This window comes from Hyaena hyaena, unplaced genomic scaffold, assembly GCF_003009895.1.
Source record: "Hyaena hyaena isolate Hyena2069 unplaced genomic scaffold, ASM300989v1 scaffold_271, whole genome shotgun sequence".
NCBI classification, from domain to species: Eukaryota; Metazoa; Chordata; class Mammalia; order Carnivora; family Hyaenidae; genus Hyaena; species Hyaena hyaena.
Genome location: NW_024080902.1, coordinates 1,279,388 through 1,303,346, shown reverse-complemented (window position 1 = coordinate 1,303,346; position 23,959 = coordinate 1,279,388). Strand labels below are relative to the sequence as shown.

Below are 23,959 nucleotides of genomic sequence, written 5' to 3'. Positions count from 1 at the left end.
TCAAAATGTATGATGGCAGATTGCAGGTAGCCCTCTGTATTACCAGGCTATCCTGTATTTCCTGATGTGACTCTTTTTCCTTCTCTCCCAAAGTACTCCCTCACAGATTGTCCTGTGTCATCACATCTCCAGCATCACCACCTGACTCCTCACACTCAACTGATGACCTCGACTCTTCTTTCACTGAGAAAATAAACAGGAGAGAACCACCTCACCTTCCTTCCCTCCTCAAGATCCACCAGTCTCTGTGTATTTGTACACCAACCTCTGCCTGCCAACCTCCTCCTGTTAAGAAAGATGAACTGCCCCTGTTCCTTGGGGAGATAAGTTTTCACTTCTAAGGGGAATACCAGTCTTCTCCCCCTACTCAAAGTTATCTGCACCCACATGGTATCATCAAAACTTCCCCTCTCAAATGGATCATTCTTATCAAGACACTAGCATGCTGTAACCTCTCCCATTGAGGACCTCCATGCTTCTAAATCCAGTGGAGAATTGCCAGCTCTCACATTACTGATCTATATGTTTATCATTTCTCTGTCTTAAAACACTTAGTTCCCTTCACATCTAGGAAACCTCATTCACCTGGTTTTCTTCATATCTCACTGGCTGTACCTTCTCAGTCTTTTTGCTGGGTCCTTTTCCCAACACTTGAAGTGCTCTCCTCCCTTCTGCTCTGCAGTGACTCCTTTTCATCCAGTGTCAGGTTTAAATACCCAGATGAGTCTCTCCAGTCTGATCTCTCCATTAATTTAAGATGTATATATCTTCCTTTATTTGACATTTTCACTTGGGTGTCTACTAGTGCTCTAAATTGAATGTGTCCACAATAGAGAATTCTTGATTTTCTCTCCCAAACCCAACCATTTCCAGTCTTTCCCATTTAATCAAAAGCACCACCATGGTTACTTAGACCCCACACCACAGCTTTGACTTGTCTTTCCCTCACATTCTACATCTGGTCCATCAGTGAGTTTGCTGACTCTCTCTTCAGTGTACCCCCTACACTTCCTTACTCCTCATCATCTCCCTGTTCTCACCATCATTATTTCCCTTGGGGATTATGGCAATGCTTCCTCACTGTACTGTTTCCTTCCATCCTGCTCTCTACACTCTGCTCTTCACACAGTAGTCAGAGTGATAACTTTAAAATGTTATTTTAAAGTCCTTTTCCTTTCCCACTACAAATGCTTCACTGGGTTTCCATCATACTTCAAATGAAATCCTAACTCCATTCATGGCTTAGAAGTTCCTCATGGCCTGGACACCACCTACTTCTTCTCCTGGTATCTTTCTCACTCTTGTTTAGCTTGGTGCATTATTGACTTCATGCTTTTTGCTGTACCTTCAACCACCAGCCTCACTCCTCTATGGCCATTTCTCTTCCTTGAAAGAGTGCCTCCCACAACCACTCCAGGATTTGATCTCTCACTTCATGCAGGTCTTTGCTTAAATGGCATGCCTTTTCAACTAGTGCTTCACCCTGCTTAGAGCTTTTCTACCTGAAATTGTGTGTGTATGTGTATTTATTTTTGTGCTGTCTGTCTCCCTATACTAGAATGTAACCCATTGAATTGCTAGCACCTAGAACAGTGCCTCGCATTTATAGTGCTCGAGATATAGTTGTTGAATTTGTTTAAATTGCTGTTGCATAATCCCTTGGGCAAGCGTTTAGAAAATGGTCAGGTGATGGGGATAGGGAGTTGGTAACAGGAGGTGAAGGGAAAGGCAGGGTTTGAAACTATTCATTGAGTGCTTCCTGGGCCAGACACTGGAAATGCTTACCACATGCTATGTTACTTAAGTGATTCTCAAAACCCTTTGAATCACAATTCACATTGCATATGCTTCCTGTATTTTCATGTTGCCTTCTTGGAGGAGATGGTGGCCAGGGAACTCTCAGACTCAGAAGGTCTGAACCAGCCTCACGAACTTTGTGCTGCTTGTTCACCTTCAGGACCCCCCTTCTCCTAATAGCACCCCTGCCCCCACACACCATGGCAAACAAACAAACAAACAAACAAGCAAGCAAAAGAAGCAGTGACTTTCTCTAAAAAGTAACTTGACAGTGGGATGGATGTCATTCATCTTTATGTCCCCTCCCTCATGGCCTAACACATCCTTAGCAAACAGCAGAGACTGGATGAATGTATTCGAATTGAACTGAATTAGTAAGAATGATCATTACAACATTACATCACTATGTATCAGTAACTGAGTACTCTTTTAGGACACAAAAGGATGCTATATTTAGAAGCATGATTTATGAAAGTATAAGAACAAGGTCCACAGATAAAGGTATCTGAGAAAACAGCTTCTATGTTAGTTTTTAGCTTAGCACCCAGGAGTTATATCTGTGAGCCTTCAGTTTCTTTATATTTTACGATGCGACAGGCCATTTTGCATTTTACCTCTGAGAACACCAGACTTAAGAAATAATGAATCTGATTTCCTGACACTTAAAACAAAACAAAATCTCACTTTTCCCATCATTGTTTAATACATAAAGATACCTCAGACAGAGCTAGGACACCCCCGAAAGAGAGAGCCATACTCCCTTAGACACTACAAATGCCAGATTTTCTGAGGAGACAGGTGAAGAGGTAGTGCTTACAATAGTTCTCAAAATGGCAGATTTTATTTTTTAATTTTTTAAAAAAATTTTTATTTATTTTTTAAATTTACATCCAAGTTAGTTAGTATATAGCACAACAATGATTTCTGGAGTAGATTCCTTAATGCTCCTTACCCATTTAGCCCGTCCCTCCCAACCTCCAAAATGGCAAATTTTAAAGAGTAAAAAGTACTTACTGGCCTTCCTGAGGGTCCTTCTGGTCCAGGGAAACCTGTATCTCCAATAGGTCCTCTGTCACCCTATAGACATGTCAGAGACAAATGTTAATTGCTCAGAAAAACCGTAAAACCAATATGAAGTACGACTGTTAAGTAAGCGGCTTGCAACTCACCGGTTCCCCTGGAATGCCAGGAGGCCCTGGGGCTCCAGGTTTTCCCTGGGAAATCAAATCAGGGAGAAATATTAGGCGCCAAATTACTACATGACGCCATGTACTCCCCCCACTCCACCTGTGAATTTAATGTGCAGCCAGGGCTGTGGCTCTTTATACTACAATGGCATTCCTAAAGGGACAGAGTCTGTGGGACATATACTTGACTCTGGAGTCCCCAAGATACAGTCTAGAATGTAGTTCCCTGAATGTACATATGTGTGGATAGCAGAGGGATAGGAGGGGAGGATAAGATTTTTGAAATTATTAAACCAGTGTATCGTCATTAGTGGAAATCAGTCTTGTGCCTATCTGATTAGCAGCTCTTCTTTACTTTGCTGGTTGGGAGGGCACAGAGAGTCAAAGAAATCTTTACTAGAATTTGTGTTTCATAAGAGAATTATTAAGTTATCCTATTACTAGGATAGCTTGGGAAAAAACAAAACAAAACATGTTCAACTTGAAAAGTTATATTTGGTTGAAAGGGAGAGGACAAGACTGATTTGTTCCAACAATGGCTTGGAGGACTGATGCCTGAGACATGTCGGGTAGGGAGACCACTGAGAGGAACAAGGGAGGAAGGTGGTCCAGCAGAGACTAGAAGTGAGAGTGCTAAGTGCCCAGACCAAGCTTAAAGACGTTGGCTTTGAGATGGAACTACCTCCTCGCCCCTAGACCTAACATGGATAAAAAGACAAACGACGAAGGGATGCAGGTATGTGTCTGAGGCTGCAGAAACACTAGTAGGTTCCCCAGAAGAGACTCTGAAAGATGGAGGGCCCTTTTTCCCTCTTGCTGTTTAGAACTCTGCGAGGAGCCCCCCTCACAGTGCCGATGTGGCGGAGTGGGCAGAAGCTAGGCATACATGAGTCCTGATGGAGCGTCCCCGGCTCCACAGGCTCTGGGGAACTCCTGAAGCTGCCTGGGGCCTGAGTTGGGGGATGTGCTACAGCTGAGAAGGCTAAAGTCCAGCATGGTTTTTGCATAGGACACAAGGGGTAGAGTCCTTGGGCCTTGGGATCTGAGACAAAGGGATCAGGGACATTGATAGCAGGCAGCAGCAACCCCAAAGGTCAGATGGGGCTCAGAGGACCTGGGGGAGAGCATGCTGAGTGGAGGCCTTACCCCACTGCCAGCACTGACAGACATCATGTTATCCTGGGAAGAAGCAGGAGAAAGAAGCTCAGGAGCAACCTCTGGATGGGCCTGAATATACTAGAAAGGGATAGACTGATCTCTTGTTAGCAAGCGCAAGATTGGGTCTCTTTGGTACTCAGCAGAGTGATCATAATGTGTTTGCGTAGGACAAATTTCATCCCTGCTGCAACATGAATAATCCTCTTAAATTTGTTTTGTTGTAGTAAAATGTACATAACATAAAATTTACCAGCTTAATCACCTTTAAGTGTTCAATTCAGTACATCCATACTGTTGTAACCACCATAACTATTTCCAGAATCTTTTAACTATTTTATTTCTTGAACCATAGTAAGATCCAGTATAAAAAAATTAAGTTGCATTTTAATTGCACAGTTATATATATGCAGTGAGGAAATCTCTATGCCTTCTTTATTTCTATAATTGTCAGTTAATCCTCTTAATTATGAGATAATAAAACTGCATTTTAAGTAAATGTATCAGATCTTTAGACATCCAAGCCCCTTATTTCAATCATGCTGTATTCTTCAAAATTACCTTTGGAGGTCTTCATTTGGATTGCCTTTTGAACCTGTCACTCATTTTTTTAATACTTTCATTGGTTGCCAATATTTTTTCCCTGATCTACAGATATAATTTAGGGTTGTAGCCAGAAGTAATTTTTAGTCACACCTGGGTGAAAACAGTGGGGAATTAAGCTTCATAATAACACATGGAAATAAAAACAGGGTATGAATATAAGACAGGTAGGTTGTAGGGGGCTCAGGGTATTTCTGGAAACAGAGTTCCAAATATGTTGCTAGGAACAGTCATGATAGGGGGACAGGGGAAGGAATGGGATTAAGTGTGAACCTGCTTTCAGGAACAATACTTTCTTATATAAAAAATCCTGAAATGCTTGCTAAAGAAAATTTTTTCATATTACTTTTCAATCATATTAATATTTACTTTGATCTAGAATAGCTAACCAAGGGGATTCATCCTCTATAAAGGATGGTTTTCTGCAGAGTATGAATGGGTTTAAAATTTTTGTTATTAGACTTACCCACTAAATAGAGTAAAGCAGAGTGGCTACTGGCCTTTTAAAGAATAGAGGTTGTGGGTGGTGGTGGATGCAGTGGGTGGTGGTGGATATTATGCGTGGTGTTGGTTGTTAGTAGGTGTCAATGAGTGGTGGTAAGTGGTGATGGTAAAGTCCTTTCTTATCTGTGTTCTTATGATTCAAGTACGTAGTTTCCATTGACTTTCCTTCCCTGGGCCTACCCTGAAGGTGCACTGAACAAATGGTAAGTGGGCTCTTATTCATAAAGCATGGCCACAAAATTTTAATTAGAGCATCATGAATGAAGATCAGAACAATCCCTAGGGCTCAGAGAAATGATTTCAACCTTTCCTGGAGCACTTCCTATTCATTTGAAAAGACCTTGATAAGATTAAAACATTTGACACCAGAGAGCAACAAAAATGATTGAGAGGCTGGAAGGGCTAGTTTACGAGGTAACATTAACAGCAGTAAAGATCTGTTAATAACACCAGGCCCAGGGAAAACTCAAGCAGATTGGAGCTTAATACCAAGAACTTGAAGTACATGCCTGAGGATAAGAACTTTGCCTTTTGAGGGCCAAGAAACCTTAAATATGACAAGAACAGAGAAACAAAACAGGCTCCCCAAAGGGGGGCTTGTGTACTAACATATTGGCACTGGTAGCTGGGCACTGCCTCCACCCTCTCCACCCTACTTACATGATTTGGGAAGGAAAAAGAAAAAGACGAAAAATAAGAAAAAGGAAAAAAAGTAAGGAACGTTCTTGAGGATGGACAGGGACAAAGTGGTTTTAGTTTTTTTTTTTAAATTTTTTTAATGTTTTATTTATTTCTGAGAGAGAGAGACAGCGTGAGCAGGGGAGGGTCAGAGAGAGAGGGAGACACAGAATCTGAAACAGGCTTCAGTCTCTGAGCTGGCTGTCAGCACAGAGCCCATTGAGGGGCTCAAACCCACAAACCGTGAGATTGTGACCTGAGCCGAAGTAGAATGCTTAACTGACTGAGACACCCAGGCGCCCCTGGGTTTAGTTTTTTAACTGGAAGTTTCCACACCCTAATGGAGATATCATGATTAGGTAGGAGATACCATGGTATTCTCAGCCATTTTGCCCCCTAGTCATAGATTTGCTGTGGAGATAGAACTGCTTCCCAGTGAAAATAACATGAGATACTCTGGACTCACCGATATTCCTGCTATTCCTGGGGGACCTGCTGGGCCTCGATCTCCCTGTTGGGATTTTAAAAAAAAGTTGCTACTTAAAAAAATCTTTGATAAAAGATTGATAAAATCTTTACCTATAAAATTAATGCTCAAATAATCATTTGGATTTGGTAAAACTTCTCTTTGATATTGATAAGCATTATCAATATTATTAGATGAGAAAATAAAATGAGCCCCTAACTGAATTTGTTAAAGCTTCCCCCCCCCATAAAACTAAAGCAAAGAAGAATCTTAATGAAATTAAGCATTTATGGTATTTCTATTACCTATTTTTAAGAGGACTCCACACTTACAGCAATAATTAGTCAATACAGTATTTTTATTCCACATATTCAAAAGTAATCCATTACTAATACTTAAAACAGAATGCACATTGAATGTCTTCTTGAAAGCTTTTTCCATACCTATCTTATTGGATGTAGGGTTAGAATAAAGATATTTAGAACAAGAAATTTTGTAATTCTCTCATTAGGCCATTAGAAGATCCCCTGAATTGCTCTGAACAGTGGAATGACTCAACTCTTTTTCCAAAGGCAATGTAGTATTTCAGATAAAGCTGACAATGCTAAAAGTACTAATGATTATATATGGGATAATAAAATGGCAATTTTTGTTGAGCAGAACCTACATTAAAAAACTTCATAACTTCACTCAGGGACATAAAAGAAGGCTTGATTAAATGGAGAGATATGTTTTGTTCTTGGAGGGCAAGACAATGTTGTAAAGGTGTCATTGCTACCCAAACTAATTTATAAATTTAATGCAATTCTTATGAAATTGCAGCTAGATCAGATGATATTAAAGTTCACTCGGGATAATGAATAAATGAGAAGACTAAGAGAAAAATATTAAAAGAAGAACAGTAAGGAGATTAGCAATACCAATATTTAAACATATAATAAAGCTTTAACAATTAAAATAATGGAATATTGGCATAAGATTAAGCAGTATATCAATGTAATATAAAAATGTTATACAACCTCAGAAATAGACCAACATCCAGAATAGGATTTTAGTAAAAGAAAGAGATGTATTATTCAACAAATAGTGCTAATAATTGAATAATTTCCTTGAAAAAAGTTTAATTCCTCTCTTTATGCTATACTCCATATAAATCCCATCTAGCTTAAGTAAATAATATGATAATATGAAGTATAAAAAAACTAGAAGAAAATACTAAGTGACTACCTGATTTTGGTTGAGAATAAAAATAAAAGGAACTCAATGCCTAAAAGCAAAACAAGAAACCATAAAGGAAAATAGTTTGCTATTTGACTACATAAAAGTTATATATACAATGAGATTAAACATGAAAATGAAAGTCCAGATTGACAATGATATAAATGTTAACATATAAGATAGAAGCAATATCGATAGCTTCTATCAAATAGCTATAGTCAGATAGAAAAAGAACTAATAGAAGAGTGGGCAAACAGTGTGAACAGGTATTAAGCAATGGGGTTTTTACCTATGAAATGAATAAACACTCAGGTCTAGCAGTTCTTTGAACCACTCCTCTAACAATCTGGCCTCCTATTTCCATTGTTATACCTGAGACTTTGTCAGTAACAATAACTGCATCCCCTCCATAATGTCAAGTTCACGCATTCTGATATTGAACCAGCATAGTTTTTACTACTCTCTTGAGTACCTTGGACTCCCAAACTTCTGATGCCACTAAGACCTTGAATCCATTGAACAGATTTTTCATTATCCTTCAGCTCACTAGATGGCCCCTCTCTTTTATTTATTTAGTTTAAATTCTATGGCCGCTTGCTATAATTACTCCCTCTGTACACCACGGACTCTCTTGCCCCATTCTTGCTTTTAGTATTCATCTGTCAAAACCGGAAGTTTGCTTAAATCTGTGTCTTTATCTTAGTGTACGTGCTGGAGGAGATCTCCCTTACCAGTCTCACTTCAGTTCATGACCTTGAACCTCAGTGGGGAAGGGCAGGGGACCCAGGGCTGCCTACTCATCATACTCTGTGGTCCCTGGACTCTTCTCTCTTAGAAGACCCTCTCCTTAAATCTCCAGCCTCTTTTCCCTACCTCACTCTCAGATGATGACCTTTCCCCTCCATCTCTTAGAAAATTTAATCAATCAGAAAAAAACTACTATAGACCCCAACCAATTCTTCCCAAGTATCAGCATCTGTATCCCTATACTCTGTTTTCCACCTGTTAGCATAGATAGACTATTCAGTTCCTCTCTGATGTCAAACCTTCTATTTATGTACTAGTTCCCATTTTATTTTAGCTATTTGAGGATGTCATTCCAGAATTCTCCCCTCTCCTCCTATATCATCACTCCCCTGCCCCTTTCTACTGGATTATTTCTTTAGCATATGACTATTCTGATATTTCTATGGTCCATTTCTAAAATCCATTTTATAAGACCTTACCCCACTTCCCCCAGCAACCACCAGCCAATTTCTTTGCTTTCCTTTATAGCAAAACTCCTTGATCATTGTTTATACTGTATGTGCTTTCTCTAATTCTTTTTTTCTTAATCTCTCTCAAATCTATTCAAATCCAACAGTTGCTCCTACCAGAATAATGAAATAATAATAATCTATTATTGCTAAACCTCTATATTGTTAGATCCAATGGTTAATACTTGATCATCCTACTTGACCCCATCCCCATCATACTTGACCTATTTGCAGTATTTGAGAGAGGTGATCACTCTCTTTACCTTGATACATTATCTTTACTTGACTTTCAGGACACCAAGTTTTCCTCCTACCTCCCTAGTCATTTCATCTCAGTCTCCCTTGGACATTCTTCCTTTTCGTCCTGATTCCTTTATGTTGGAGGCCTCAAGCTCATCCTTGGTCCTTTTCTCTTTTATAAAATCTACTGTCATCGCCCTGGTGATAGATGCTGGGACATCTATATGCTTGGGACAACCAAGTTTAAATCTCCACTGATTCCTTTTTCAAACTCCATATCTTCATATTGTGTTGCCTATTCAATATTTCCATTTTGCTCTCTAATAGATACTGCCAAATTTGACCTCATGTCCAGAATTATACTGATCATCCTCACCCTGTCCACAGAGGCTCTGCCTATAGTGTTCCTCATTTCAGGTGATGACTTCCCCATTATGCCAGTTGCTCAGGTCAAAAGACTTGGAAGATTTTTGGAATCAAAAGACTCTTCTTATTTGGTTCTACCTTCCCAGTATATTCAGATTCTAGCCACTCCTCACTAGCTCCACCATTTCTACTTTGATCTGAGCCAACCCATATTACGGGAATAGTCTTCTAACAGGCTTGCCTGCTTCCACCCTTGCCTTCCACCTGCAGGCCCATCACCCTTCTACTCAGAAATAAACCATGGGCTCCATATTTTACTCAGAGTAAAGACAAAGTCCTCACGGTGGCTAATAAGGTTCTTTATTGTTAGTGTTTCTCAAGCTACTGGTGCTCTTTCAGGAGGGGTTTATTATTTATGTTCTAATGCATCTTTTTTATTTTTTAATAAAAATTTTTAAGTTTATTTATTTTGAGAGAGAGAGTGGGGGAGGGGCTGAGGGGTGAGAGAGAATGCCAAGCAGGCTCTGTGGCATCAGTGCAGAGCCTGATGTGGGGCTCGAACTCACAAACTGTGAGATCATGACCTGAGCCAAAGCTGGATGCTGAACTGACTGAGCCACCAGGGCACCCCTATGTTCTAACACATCTTGAACCAAGGTAAGTCTACTGATCACATGTTTGAAAATCATGGCAAAGATAAATTGCTAGGCAGGTTTTTAAATACTCTCAATCTACACCTACCTTGCCATTGAACCCATAACAGAATTTTCAGACTGGCACTGGTCCTCTCTGGCTACATTTTGAGTAGTATTGCTTTGCATGACCACATGGTAGGGCTACATCTTAATTCTACCGCTACCTCTCTGACCTCATCTACCCCTCTCTCTTCACCTCATTCCCTTGATCTCCTTTGCAATGCTCATGTCTCAGGGCATTTAGACCAGCTATTTACTCTTTCACAAAATTGTATACATTTATGGTATGCAGCTTGATGATTTGGCATATTCATACATTATAAAATGATCACCAAAATTAAGCTACTTAACATCTCTATTACCTTATGCAGTGGTGAGAATACTTAGCAAATTTCAAGTATACAGTAAAGTATTATTTCCTATCATTACCATGCTCTACACTAGATCTCCAGAACTTATTTATATTGCCCAGAATATTCTTCTTTCAGAGTTGAGGGGACTTGGCTAACTCTCCCTCATGTTTCAAGTCTTTGCTCAGATCTTGCTTTCTCAGACCCCTATTTACAATTACAATCCTTTCCTTTAGCACTCCTGAGCCCCCTTAACCTGCTCTACTTTCCTCTTCTTTCCACAGTTCTTACCAACATTATTATTAATTTTTTTTTTTTTTTTTTAGTTTCTGTATTCCCTTCCTAGAAAGTAAGTTCCGTGAAGGCAGAGATTTTTGTCTGTTTTGTATTCTTAGGTATCTTTAAACCTAAAACAGTTCCTAGTCCAACAGGAGGTGCTCAGTAAACATTTTTGAATGTTGAATCCGTGACCATATTTTTAACCCCTGTACTTACCTTTATACCTGGAAATCCTTCTAATCCTGGCAACCCCATTGCACCAGGTTCTCCCTGTTAAATATGAACATAGGAAATGAAGAGGCAATGACCAAAAAAATGTTTTAAGCATTGGTTTCAAAAAACAAAGATTTTTTTGTTCGCCAAAAAGTACTCCCTCAAACACTGATTGGCAATTTAGCAAGTAATCTGTATGGTCTATTTTCAAACATCTGCATTCTTGTATTTGCTGTTTGAAAATGGTTTGAGGATAAAGCTAGTCCCTGGTGAAGTATGAATATATTTTCTGATTAATTGTTTTTATTCTGATTAAGAATCTAATTAGAATGAATCCCTCTAGTCAGTAATAATGCCATTTTCAATAAGAATTAGAAGGAAAGGCTGGGATTTAATGAAGTTTGCCAATTTGTGAGGTACCCAGGGCTTCTAAATGACCAGAGAATAGGGCTAAACTCCTTAAAAGCAGAGGAAGATGAAGATCTGATAGTAGAGTTGACCATCCTTCATTATTCTCCGCAGCAGAATGTGGATTGTGAATGCTTCAGAGGATGGCCCAGAAGCAGCATCTCTGGTGATTTTAAAAGTTATTGCTCAAGCTCATGGGTCACAGGGAGAAGACATGTAAGCATTTCCATTAAAACAAATCTTTTACATATTCTAGTGTATGGTCCCAGGCCAGCTGGAGTCTGCAGGTTCTCAAGGAATATATTTAGAAAAGTTAGGTGAAGGACACTGCTAACTTTTAGCAAATAAACATTAGGGCTTTTAAATTAGAGAGATAAAGTAGGTAGTTGTTTGATACATCCTTGTTAATGAATTAATGTTAACTGCAAATATTTTCTTAGGACACTGGATGCTTTCAACATAATCACATAGAAAAGGGAGCTTTTGTTCTCTGTCAATATATTTTTGCATGCATAATTCTATTCTGCTTCAAAATATGACCAAGGCTCCAACTTCCATTATTATTTATGATATTGTCCTTATTACAGAATACTTAATGAGCAAGCAGATGACTTGATACTTCTTATGCCTTAGAAATCTTTTTAAATGTCCACTAATATGTAACCTGTCAATCAGACCAAAAAAAAAGATGTTCAGATTCTATTCTGCATAAAGCTCTTTAAAAGAAGTCCTGGGTTATTGACAAAGGAAATGAGCTCTTTGATTCTCTTTGTGTACATTCTCAACAGACCTGAGTACAGAGGACACCCAATCAATCAATATTTATTTGAAAGTAGTTAATAATTAAATATTTAATTGAAGCTACTTATAAATTAAATATCAAAGGAATTAAATGGAGCACTTTGGAAAATAAATTCAATTAAGGGTAATTTTTGTCTATAAAGGTTTATTGAGAAGATTAGAAACAGTGGTGTACATCTACCGTTATGGCAAATGAAGGAGGCTGAAGAGTAAATCTCTCCCCCTGCCCTCCACTGCCAACTGACTTTTTCATTTTCCACTCTGACCCATAATTCTACCATTTCTGGCTTATTTCTATGATAAGAAAGTATTTCTCTGTACTGGGCAACTGGTGTGAAATGAAGGGAGGTGCATGGTGGTGCTGACACAGAGCCCAATGAATCATTTCAAGGGTGTATGAAATATAAACCTGAGGGTTTACAAGGTATTTAATTTCATTATATTCCAGATTTCTGTTTTTGTGCTTCACCCACTTAAATCACATCTCTAAAAGCAAGGAACATCCTTCAATTAGTTTTTATCCTTTATCCTTTGTTGTAGCTAAGAAATTTGAAGCCTAATTCCTTCAAAGTCTACTCAAATCTGTATATATTTTTGTTGCTACCTGTTTTCCAATCCAAGTGAATTATAATTTATCCATTATTATAATACTTTAAAAATATGTTATTACCTTGATATGCAATTATTAATGAAAAACTTGAAAGAATGTTCCAGAAAAGTCAGTGAGAAGTCTAAGTCCCTCTACATGATTTAGAGGGGCTGTGAGTTAGTATAAGAGGGAAAGACTAGGAGGAAATTTTTATCAACAAGGTGACAGAAAATTGAAATTAGAAGAAGGATATGATTGGTGAAAGCATAAAAATATGTTACAGATAAAAGGAGGGCTACATGAATAAGAAAACAAAGGAAACTTCTAAATTACATAATTGGGGTTCAGAAAATGGTACTGTCTAGCTGAAATCATGCTTTCAGGGGTAAAATTGGCTCTTAATATATAGTGGCCAATAACAAAAAATATGTGCTTGAATGCATGTCATTTGAAAATATATTTAGATATGCAAAGATTACCTTGTATGGCTTCTTCTTGTGGTCTTTACAATTTATTCATCTAGTTTTACCAAACTGAATTGTAATGAGAGGGCCTTAATTTTTTTCACATGACAATGGAAAATAATTTGAAAACTTTATTTCAGTTTCAGGCATAGCTGACTTTCAAGCACACTGTAGAAATCAAGGTTAAAAGATTAATACAAGTACAATACGAACATATGCTTGGAAAGCACATGACAGGTAAAACTACCAAGGAATAGAGGGAATCTAATAAATTTGGCAGAACCTTCAGAGTGATGCTCCATAGTTGAGAAGGATGCTTGAGAACAACTGTTACCCTCTGGGTAGCTGGGGACATGATTTCTTTCCGTGCTGAGTGGTTAGCTTCCTGATACACCTGATAAGCAGGTTTATGACAGCATACTGCATTTCCTATCAAATAACCGCCTAAGACATTCAAAGCAAATACACAGTCCCTTTCTTTTTTGGGGGTTAGGGAGAGAGTGAGGACATACTAAGGAATTTCTTTCCAGTAAGTATCTCTCTTCTACAATCTACTTAGCACTGAGTTAACCATCAAAGTAATGCTAGCAGAAGAGAGTGCTCCATTTATTAGGAACTGCAATCATGCCTTCCTCCATCACAGGGCGATTCTGAAAGTATCCTAATAAGAGAGACAAATGCCAATGGCGGTGACATCAAGACCGACGCATCTTAAAAATGAACACATTGCTGGTACTTCTTTAGTTGCCTGCCTCCTGCTTCCAACATGTTAATTGATGAACATCTGAGAAGACAAGCCATCTTTGTCTGATGCTCTTCGTTCAAACTTTACTAAAGACTTAGTTTCTAAATGACACAAAGCATGGGAATATACATACCACTGGGCCAGGGTCTCCTTTTGGGCCCTACAAGAAAAACATGGCTAGTCACTTTTAAGATAGTGACGGAAGCAAAATTATAGAATCTGAAGCATTTTAATCCACTTTGCTTTAATACACAGGAAATATTTGCAGGTTTTAGTTTGCTACAGTTTGGATATGAGGAATAAGATGAAGAAACATAACTTGATGAAACTGCCATAATAGTGACTGCTTGGACACTGGTTTAGCTCTTAGATGTACAATCCAGAAAGTGACACCACCATCCAGAATGCTGTTTTTCATGATTAGCTGTGTATATTTGCTCTAATTTATTATAATTGGTTATCATTTACTTCCTACGGCATAACATTTTGGTTATATTTGTAACGTGTTTTTTCAGTGAATTTAGGAGCTGTTTATTTATTGTGACTGTTCAGTTAAAGTATACTTGGTAATAAACAACTGTACTCACAGGGGGACCAGGTGGTCCTGGAAAACTGGGAACATTCACACCTCCCTTCAAAAAAAAAAAAAAAAAAAAAAAGAACAAGGTGAGAACAATTTATAGCAATTCATCACTGGAAATAATTTTATATAATTACAAAAGTAAATACCTGGATTTTATATAAACTGCTCATTCCATTTCCTTCATTGAATGGTACACCCTTAGGAAAGTGATGAGATAAAGAATTATTCTTTTTTAAGTAAGTCTCTCTACCTTTTATCTTTTTACCAAATGATATTTCTCTGATTTTACTTTAGATAGGGGTTTAATACTAAAAGTAAAATAAAATTATGTTTCTATTGTTGGCTTTTCAAAAGCAAATGTCAGGGGGAAAATGGAAAGGAATGTGAGCTGTACCTGGAGCAAACAGAGACTTTCAGTGAGGGTGTGATTAATGTTCAGGTCTGACAGATGAGACGCTAATGTATTCAGAGGAAAATACTATTTGCTTATTAAAATTCAGTTTCTGAATTGCCAATTTATGCTCACTGTTTGCAGCCTGGTGACCTGCAGGCTACAACATGGTAGTGCTGATGAAGATGTGAACAGGGAGCAATTTGGCTACTGAAAAGAAATTTTTTTCTACAGTTCTCTTCATACTAAATAGAGAATTAAAGTAAATGTGGGAAATGATGTGACTCACAACCCTTTGTGGATGTTTCTACAAAAACATATTCTGTAGAACAACAGGGAATAAGAACTTCCTAATAAATCTGACCTGTGAGTAGAAAGTCCCATAGTAACTAACACTTAAAGAGAACTAAATTGAGGGGCGCCTGAGTGGCTCAGTCGGTTGAGCATCCGACTTCAGCTCAGGTCATGATCTCACGGTTCGTGGGTTCGAGCCCCACATCGGGCTCTGTGCTGACAGCTAGCTCAGAGCCTGGAGCCTGCTTCAGATTCTGTGTCTCCCTCTCTCTCTGACCCTCTCCTGCTCACGCTGTCTCTTTCTCTCTCTCTTTCTCTCTCAGAAATAAATAAAACATTTAAAAAAAGAGAGAAAGAACTAAATTGAGAGTCTAGAAAATCATACAGTTTGGGGGCACTTGGGTGGCTCAGTTGGTTGAGCATCCAACTCTCAGTTTTGGTTCAGGTCATGATATCAACAGTCCTGAGATGGAGCCTTGAGTCAGGCCCCGCATTCACAGCTCGGAGCCTGCTTGGGATTCTCTCTCTCCCGCGCTCTCTCAAATAATAAATAAATTTTAAAAAGTCATGCATTTTGGCATTCAGGCAAAATTTGCATATAAAAATTTTAACTGGGATCTTTTATCCTTCTTTTAAAAAGTTCCCATTGAAACAACCACCTACATTTTTCCCTTTTGTGATTTGCACATTTCAGTTACAAAACTGAAGAAGCCATCATTTCACTGTTTTTGGGTGATGGTGGCCAATGGTGCTCAGTGAATGTGATTTGCATACATCTTCAACAGACTAGTGATGGAAGGAAAAATGTTCCATTCATTTATTCTTTTATTATTTCACTCATTCATTTGACAATTGTTGAATGTCTACTGTATTTTAGTATGCTGAGTCCTAGTCACACGAAGGATATTTTTGTCTGAGATTTCCAGAGAAGGTTTCCCATAAAAGACAATATATAACTTATCTTGAACAATGAATAGTTTTGAAGCATTCAGGGGGAAGAAGATTTCCCAACCCAATGTAAAATATAGGTCCCTTTTGTGAACTCATGCTAATTTTGATTGTTATGTCCACAGAAAAGGGAGTGCATTTTAGGATTTGAGCCCCAAATACTTTGTGCTTTGCTTCTTTATCAAGGGAAAAGGCAAGTAAACAAAATGAAGAACAGGGTTAGGAAAACAGAGTGCAAATCTCCTTATTTATGTGCATAAAGTGTGTGACTGCGTGCAGCCTAATAACTTACTTTCTTGCTTTCAGAAAGTCAGATGAATTTTGTCTCTTCTTAAGTGAGTTTGGTTTCTTAAAGTATTCCTATGACATAGGGTGGAAAAGAACACTTGGCCTGGACCAAAGCTCTGCTGTGATTTGAGCATGGCCCCACATGAGGGCAGACTTGCTACAGAGAGAAGTACCTCTCCTCTCCACAGCCTCCCCGACAAAGTGCACATTGGTCTCAATCGCAGGCATAAAAACATTGATGGCTCTTGTACATTTTATTCACTATGTGCTATATAAACATAATTTCTCTGCATCTCAGACATCATGAATGGTAATGAACACATATAGCATAACACCAAATTCCGTACCAACTCACACAGCTGGAAGGGAGCTCTTTTTAAAGCCCCTCTTTTCTGTGAATCAGGCTCACTCGAGTTAAATGACTCTCCCAGGGTTCCTCAGGCAGGAAGTGGAGAGTCAGGGCACACACTCACGTCTCCAGAGTCCAGAGTGGAGATGCCCGTAGTATGCAAATCTGAGCACCGCATGTTAGGGCTGTGCTAAAGGAGAAAAATCAGGTCTCCGCAAAGCTGCATTAGCTATCATTTATTTATATATGTGTGTGTGTGTGTGTGTGTATATATTGATATATATATATGTGGAGATATATATATCAGACAACTTTTGTCCTTGATAACATCTAAATGTAGTCTGACCTCTGAGTTATTCACATATATGAATTTTTTAAACCTGAAGTAACTCACAGGCGGTCCAGGTGGTCCGGGTCTCCCAGGGGGCCCTTCACTACCCTGCAAGGCGTACAGAAACCAAAAATCAATGGTTTACACATTTCTACACCAAGTTTATGAACCAGATTGTGCTAGCTCAGAGAGCCGTATTCTAAAATCAATATGATTTTGTTTCAGCTTTGCAAAGTCTTATTCAGCTTGGCTTTTTCTTTCACCTGGAGAAATAACATTCCTAGACCACAGGGAAGGTGAATGCCTTTTCCCACACCCATCGGATTGCCACTGTGTGAACCCCAGGAATGAAGCTTATTTTTAGATGCAGCCAGACCATCTGGGTGATCCTGTCCTGTACTTTTAGTGTAGCTGAGGAAATTCTGCCCATGTAGGGGTGCAGAGTAGCATTCCTTCGAGCAGGGGCAGGCTTGGGGATATGCCTTCCAGGGTCAGCCCCTCACTCTCAGCCTCATCTCCACCACCTTCATCTTTGGGGAACCAGAGGGCCATCCATATAATCTGACCAAGGTAGAAAAATCACACCCTGTGTTGTGTCTTGCAGGAGGAGAAACTTCTTTCACTTTCTAAGGTTAATATTAGACTTTACAACCAAGTCAGGCATATCCTGTTGAACAGAAGTGACTGTGGTACAACACTGTTTAAGGGAAATGTTCTTTACAGTTTAAACAGCCTCAGACATTCTGCTTACAGGAGAAGCAGACTAAAAATGGAATTGGGAAAAATAACTTAAAGTTGAAACCTGAAAAATGGATTTCACCTTTATTTTTATAAAACATATAAGATGTTACCGATTCATATTAAGCAAAGGTATTACGGTCCCTTTGGTGCCTTTAACCAGTTCTTCCTCTAACTGTGCCTTTTTTTTAAAAAATAGAATAATAGTCTCTTAAAATTTTTAAGTCCTTTAGTGTCATTGGAATGGCAAGAAACGGTTAATTAAAAAAGAATCCAGAGACATTAGAATTCCTATTATAATGTCCCCAAATTTTGAGGGATTTCAGCCTAATTCCATGAATTTGATGAAGGATTTCATTCCAATCTCCTTACTTTCTTCCAGGAACAAAAGAAAGTATCATAAAAACTATTTGTATCTTTATCAATGAAAATAAACTGTAAAGTTTTTATTGCAATGTATCTGCCTGAGAATGAGTGACAACAAGTATATTGTATCTTTCCCCAAACTGCTTTGATGGTGGCTAGCTTTCTAAGACATGTCATATGCTGGTGACTGCTAGCAGTGTCCTTCAGAGCATTATGTCATAGTTCTCATGAACTATGAGAGGACAACAAACAAGGAAAAATATGTGCCTGTTGAAAAGACTCTTTTTTCCTGGCACAAGTGAAAGTCATATTTTCATCCTCGATTGTGCCCCAAAGCTCATCTCAGTGTGGAATTCCCATTAACTTCAAAAGGCAAATCTCTGACTGAATAATTTCCATAGAGAACAGAGAAAAAAAGCTGGTGGGGTTGGGCAAGCTTCTTGGGAAGACTATCAGAAAATTAATATGCAGAGACTATCTAAAATAAACATATGGCTCCTTTCAAAATTTTTTCTGTAATTCCCTTGCTTCTTGATGTCACTATGCCCCATTTTGGTCATTTCAGGGTAGAAGCCACTTGAGTAGCTTATGCGGATTCTTTATTCTTACTCCCCTAATCTGAGTACCTAGTCTCATTTCACTTGTTGGCTGGCTGTGTCTGAACTTACACTGTGGGGACAATTTAGACCTAAAGCGAGTGAACTTATGAAGCCCTGTGGTGTTTCTGCGTGAGACTCCTCTATTACTGGTTTTCCTTCAGACCATAGCAACCCTGTCCAACCAACTGGACTCCCCAGAAAACAAGTGTCCTAATACCTTAGTGAATTCCCCCTATGACCCTCAAAGGACAAAACTTACAGATTTTCTCAGCGGGCTGTCTGAAAATCCAACCTGTGGCTGGAGCTCCCTGATACAAACCATCTTACGGGCACCTCTTCAGAAAGCTTCCCTCACTCCATCCTTGCACAGAGTTAGATGCCTAGGGCCCTGAATCGAGCCTGGACTTTTGCTGTATGACACCAGGATTCTATTCATCCTTTTCCCTAGGAACTTGTATTCAGACCAAGTTTTGTACGTATGTCCTCTCAAGCCCCCTACCAGAGTAACTATTCCCTGACGCTATTCCTACTTTTATGCTTTGCTTGATTTTATGGATCTCTCTGTAAATGGTCTCACCTTGCCATCCCCCAAGCCCCAATTGAGACAGTATGTGAGACATTTCCTCTGTACCTTGTCACCCTTTACTCCCGCGGGACCAGGATGTCCAGTTCTTCCCAACAAGCCCTGTAGAACACAAAACTAAGTTTGTTACACAAAAAACAACTAAATGGCCAAAAGGCATTGGAAGTTGGTTGCTAAAACCGATAGATTTTGAAGGTCATTTGATCCTAATTAAATCAGTCCTATAAGCTTATATGTCTTCAGGCTGATACAGCAGCTGTATCCTGCTGATAAGTCCTTGCAAGGGTAAAATTTGTATTTGTGGTTGCTTTTTCACCTTGGCCAACCACATTTAATGACCTTAATTGGAACCTTTTGATACATTCAAGAATTTAGCCTTGCTGTTTAAATGGCAATTTACATAACATTATGCCTTCCTAAATGAGCTATAATTTTGGTAGCGATCAACACTTTAAATACTTCAAGAGGCGGTAGAATTAACAATGTGCACATTAAGTTATTTGATCTGCATCTTACCAATGGAAAATCAAATTTAATTTTAATTCTTCTTTGAGAATGGAGTTAGCAATAATTTCCATGGTTTTTTTCATAGCTCTTCTCTTAACTTTTAATTTTAATGTAAAATTTAAAGCCAGGTTTGTTCTACAAAACTGTGGTGAAGGCATAAATGATAAGATTTTAATTATGGTGAATCCATGCTTTAAAACACAAAGGAACATGCTCACATGCGTACTTGTGTGGGAAATACCATGTGCATAGGAACTCAAAGGAATTGCTAGAGAAGTTGAGACTTGAGTAGGGTTGCTAGATTTAGCAAATAAAACTACAACATTTGGTACCAACTTATGCTAAAAACATTATTTATTTATATGAAATTCAAATTTAACTGCATGTCCTGTATTTTAACTGGCCACTCTACACTTCACAGTACTTCAGTGACAGGTTGGGTTTAGCAAGTAAAAAAGGAAATGAGATCTTCAGCTAGTGGAAAAATGGAATATGTTTTATGATATAATATTTAGTTTAGCTGAACCGTTTCTAGGAAAACAGTATAACCAAAGCCACAAAGACCATAATGTTGTGTTTGAAGGACAGTGAAAAAAAAAGGTGCTATCTAAAGTAGATGGTATTTTAATGTAAAACAGGCAAAAAATAAATTGAATCTGATAATCCTTGGACCATTCCCCCCCCCTAAAATATATATATATTATTAGTTTATGGTGCTTAAGAATGTAAGGGTGTAACCATCTTAATATCTCTTCCAAAGGTTAATGACAAAAAAATTATAACTAAAAAATAGAATGCTCCTTTGCATCTAACTTGTATTCACATAGACTAGCTTAATCACAGACTGCTTCTACTCTCGTGGAATTCTGATGACAAGTCTCTATGACCCTGAGCAACCTTAAGTAATACTAAATGAAAATCTGAGATGTGGGATGCTACTTTTCTAGGCAACAGCTGGATAATCTACATAGATGCAGAGAGAACAAAAGGCAATGCAGAATCTAGTTCACCTTGCATCATCCCAGCAGATGGTAACTGTGAATGGAACAGCTTTAGTGAATACTTACAGGGGGTCCAGTGGGGCCCGGAGCACCTGCAAGACCTGGAATTCCTTGAAGACCCTAGAAGAAATAGTTCCAGTCATAAAATCCGTTATATAGTTAGAAACAAGGCAATTTAGTTGATCAAATATTTTGACTTTTGAAATTAAACATCCATGTTGGCTGAAAACATGATATAGATGATATATACAAATATCCGTTTTCAAAGGGTAACGATGGCGAGCTAAAATGCCATGACATGGAATCTGCAGCAAACCTAATTTAATGTGTTTGGTGATTCATAGAGCACTTCTGATCTCACAGAGCCACTCCATCAACAATAGCATCACTGAGAATCTGGCACTGCTAAAGCATGGCCATACACATTTCAGACTGGCAGAATGCCTTCAAAGAAATACACAATTACACTAATGCTTCACTCAGCTAGTGGAAAAATGGAATATGTTTTATGATATAATATTTAGTTTAGCTGAACATTTCATTATAAGAAGAAATTTGGCTCATCATTGAATTTAAATTTAGAATCCTTTAATGGCTTACGCATAAAAGTGAATGAATATTCCTTCCTTCTCCTTTTGGAGTTGTAGAATAATGCTAATTACATGGGATGGGGTTTCAGATACTGATAAATTTATATATTCGAGAAGAGCTGGCAAGGTTAACTGTTATCTTCTGTAATTAATTTTGTTCTTTTACCAAGTGTGTCAACAACAGAATATTAGTTAAATAAGTCATGCAAAATAACATAAAATAGTTTGCAACTATTAAACTCATGCTTCAGCAAGCTATTGGCTAACATAGAAGAATAAAAGTTATAAAATGTTACATAAAGTAACATTTAAATTATTAAAAGTTATCCAGGCACTTCATAAAAGATGAGAATACTAGAAGTTCAAAATGCCTAACCTGGAAACTTTGGTGTCAGATGTGTTTCAGAATTCTGAATTTTCTGATTTTTTAATAGAAATAACACAGTGCTCACACTAGATATTATAAAACACACCCAGTACACGTGGAGTAGCACCCTCTAATAAACACACACATATTTCTGTAGCAAAACATAAAATTCTTATCAAGTGGGATAAATAGATCAGCTCCATATGATTTCAGGTCAGGTTTGGCTGCCAAAAGAATTTTCTGAAAATTAGCAAAACATTTCCAAGGTTTTCAGAGGCTTCTGATTATAGATGAGGGGTGTGGATGATAATTTTTCTATTACCAACAGCCCTCCCTGAGTAGTACACATAGGGATAACTTTGATCATTTTAGTGCTTTTATGTGTTTCCCAAATTTTCTATAATAAACACAGATGACTTCTATAATTAGAAATATATACTTTTAAATACCCTTTTGTTATTTCAGATAACCATATGTTGTATCAAGGTCTAGATTGAATAATAACACTTTCGAGATTTCATTTTTTTGCTGAGTAATCTTTTTACATTGCAAAACCATTCACTGTTACAACAAAGCTCTTTTTTATACTTTTAACTGTGATGAAATATGCATTTTTATACACATTATAAATATTAGACAGGTTGACATGGAAAAACTACTGCATATTTATAAGATTCTATAGGACCAAGGTTCTATAGAGTTAAGGTTCTTTGCATCAATGCAATCAATGACCAAGTTCTGCCAGACTTGTCCATCTAATGTCAAATGGGATCATTTGTTACTTCAGGCTTTTTTCATATGATATGTGAAGAAACACTGAAAAGGATCTCCTTGAACATGCTGAAATTCCTCATGAAATAAAGAGTTTGGGGAAAAATCATATGTATACTTATGTTAAAGAATGTGGACAGATTCTTTCTTCAGGATAATATCATCCTCACTGGCAATGGGGTGTGTGTGTGTGTGTGTGTGCGCGCGCGCGCGCACGTGCACACACCCATACATGCATGCATGTATAGACATGTATCGATGGAACACACTGGCATGTTGTATTGACTCTTTTTACTCCCCCACTCTTAACTTATTTATGGGCTTATAAAATTTGAAAGGAAACAAATTTCCTTTGGAAATGGCACCTCTAAATGTCTGGAGATTATAAATGCCATACCACAAATTGCTTTATCTCAAAATACCCACATTTCCATAAAATTCTCTCTATATGTACATGTATAAGATATGGATGTACATATGTATTCTGTTTTTGCTACTTTTAGTCTCATTACTGAATCAGTCTAGAGATGCTGAGTGAGTCTTTGGGTAGTTTAATTTATAAGCTTGGGACTCATTAACCTTTGATGACCACATTAAACTTTAAAATAAACCTTAGTCCATAAATAAAAAAAAATCATTCTCAGCAGTCTTTCTCTGAACAAGCTGAAATTTTGTAGTAAGGGTAAAAGTTACTATGGATGCATAAAGGGCAATAAGATAATTTTAGAAGACAAGATAGTCATTAAAGAAGACAAATACATATTAAAGAGTAGGACAGTCAATTTAGCATATAATGCCAAACTAAAATCCAAAATAAAATTTATTGCATAGATATTCAAGGATCATTAGAGCTAAGTTCTTTCTCTGAACAGAGATTTTGATTTTGCAAGTCCTAGCTCAGCTGTGACCAAGAATATTTATTTTTCCATTGCTATAATTTATGGCCGACAATATTTTTCATGGTCTATTTATCAATTATTATCCTGAAATATTGTAGGAAAATCTGCATTCCAAGCAAGAATTTACTCTATGAGACATGAGTGTGCTCTATTAGTGTCCTATAAGTTGCCACTTTAGTTGTGAAACATCTGCAAAAAATGTAGAGGATAATGTCACACTCCTCGGAGCAATGAACAAATAGGCAACTCCTCTCTCTAAGTTCCCAAACAGATCACACTGAAGACATAATTAGAAGTCCTCAAAGAGATGAGGTATCCTTCTGTATCTTTTCCACTGACG

At 37.9% G+C, this 23,959-nt stretch overlaps 1 protein-coding gene across 1 annotated transcript in view; it reads right to left on the bottom strand.

The window, feature by feature from the left end:
* Positions 1–23,959, bottom strand: part of COL19A1 (collagen type XIX alpha 1 chain) — a 329,204-nt gene that overhangs the window by 27,030 nt on the left and 278,215 nt on the right. The window contains exons 36-45 of the mRNA XM_039245800.1: positions 21,059–21,112; positions 19,533–19,586; positions 17,262–17,306; positions 14,744–14,794; positions 14,602–14,646; positions 14,148–14,174; positions 11,011–11,064; positions 6,391–6,435; positions 2,967–3,011; positions 2,812–2,874 (exon numbers count right to left, since the gene is read on the bottom strand). Coding sequence (XP_039101731.1) covers positions 2,812–2,874; positions 2,967–3,011; positions 6,391–6,435; positions 11,011–11,064; positions 14,148–14,174; positions 14,602–14,646; positions 14,744–14,794; positions 17,262–17,306; positions 19,533–19,586; positions 21,059–21,112 — 483 coding nt within the window. The remainder of the gene's footprint in view (positions 1–2,811; positions 2,875–2,966; positions 3,012–6,390; positions 6,436–11,010; positions 11,065–14,147; positions 14,175–14,601; positions 14,647–14,743; positions 14,795–17,261; positions 17,307–19,532; positions 19,587–21,058; positions 21,113–23,959) is intronic.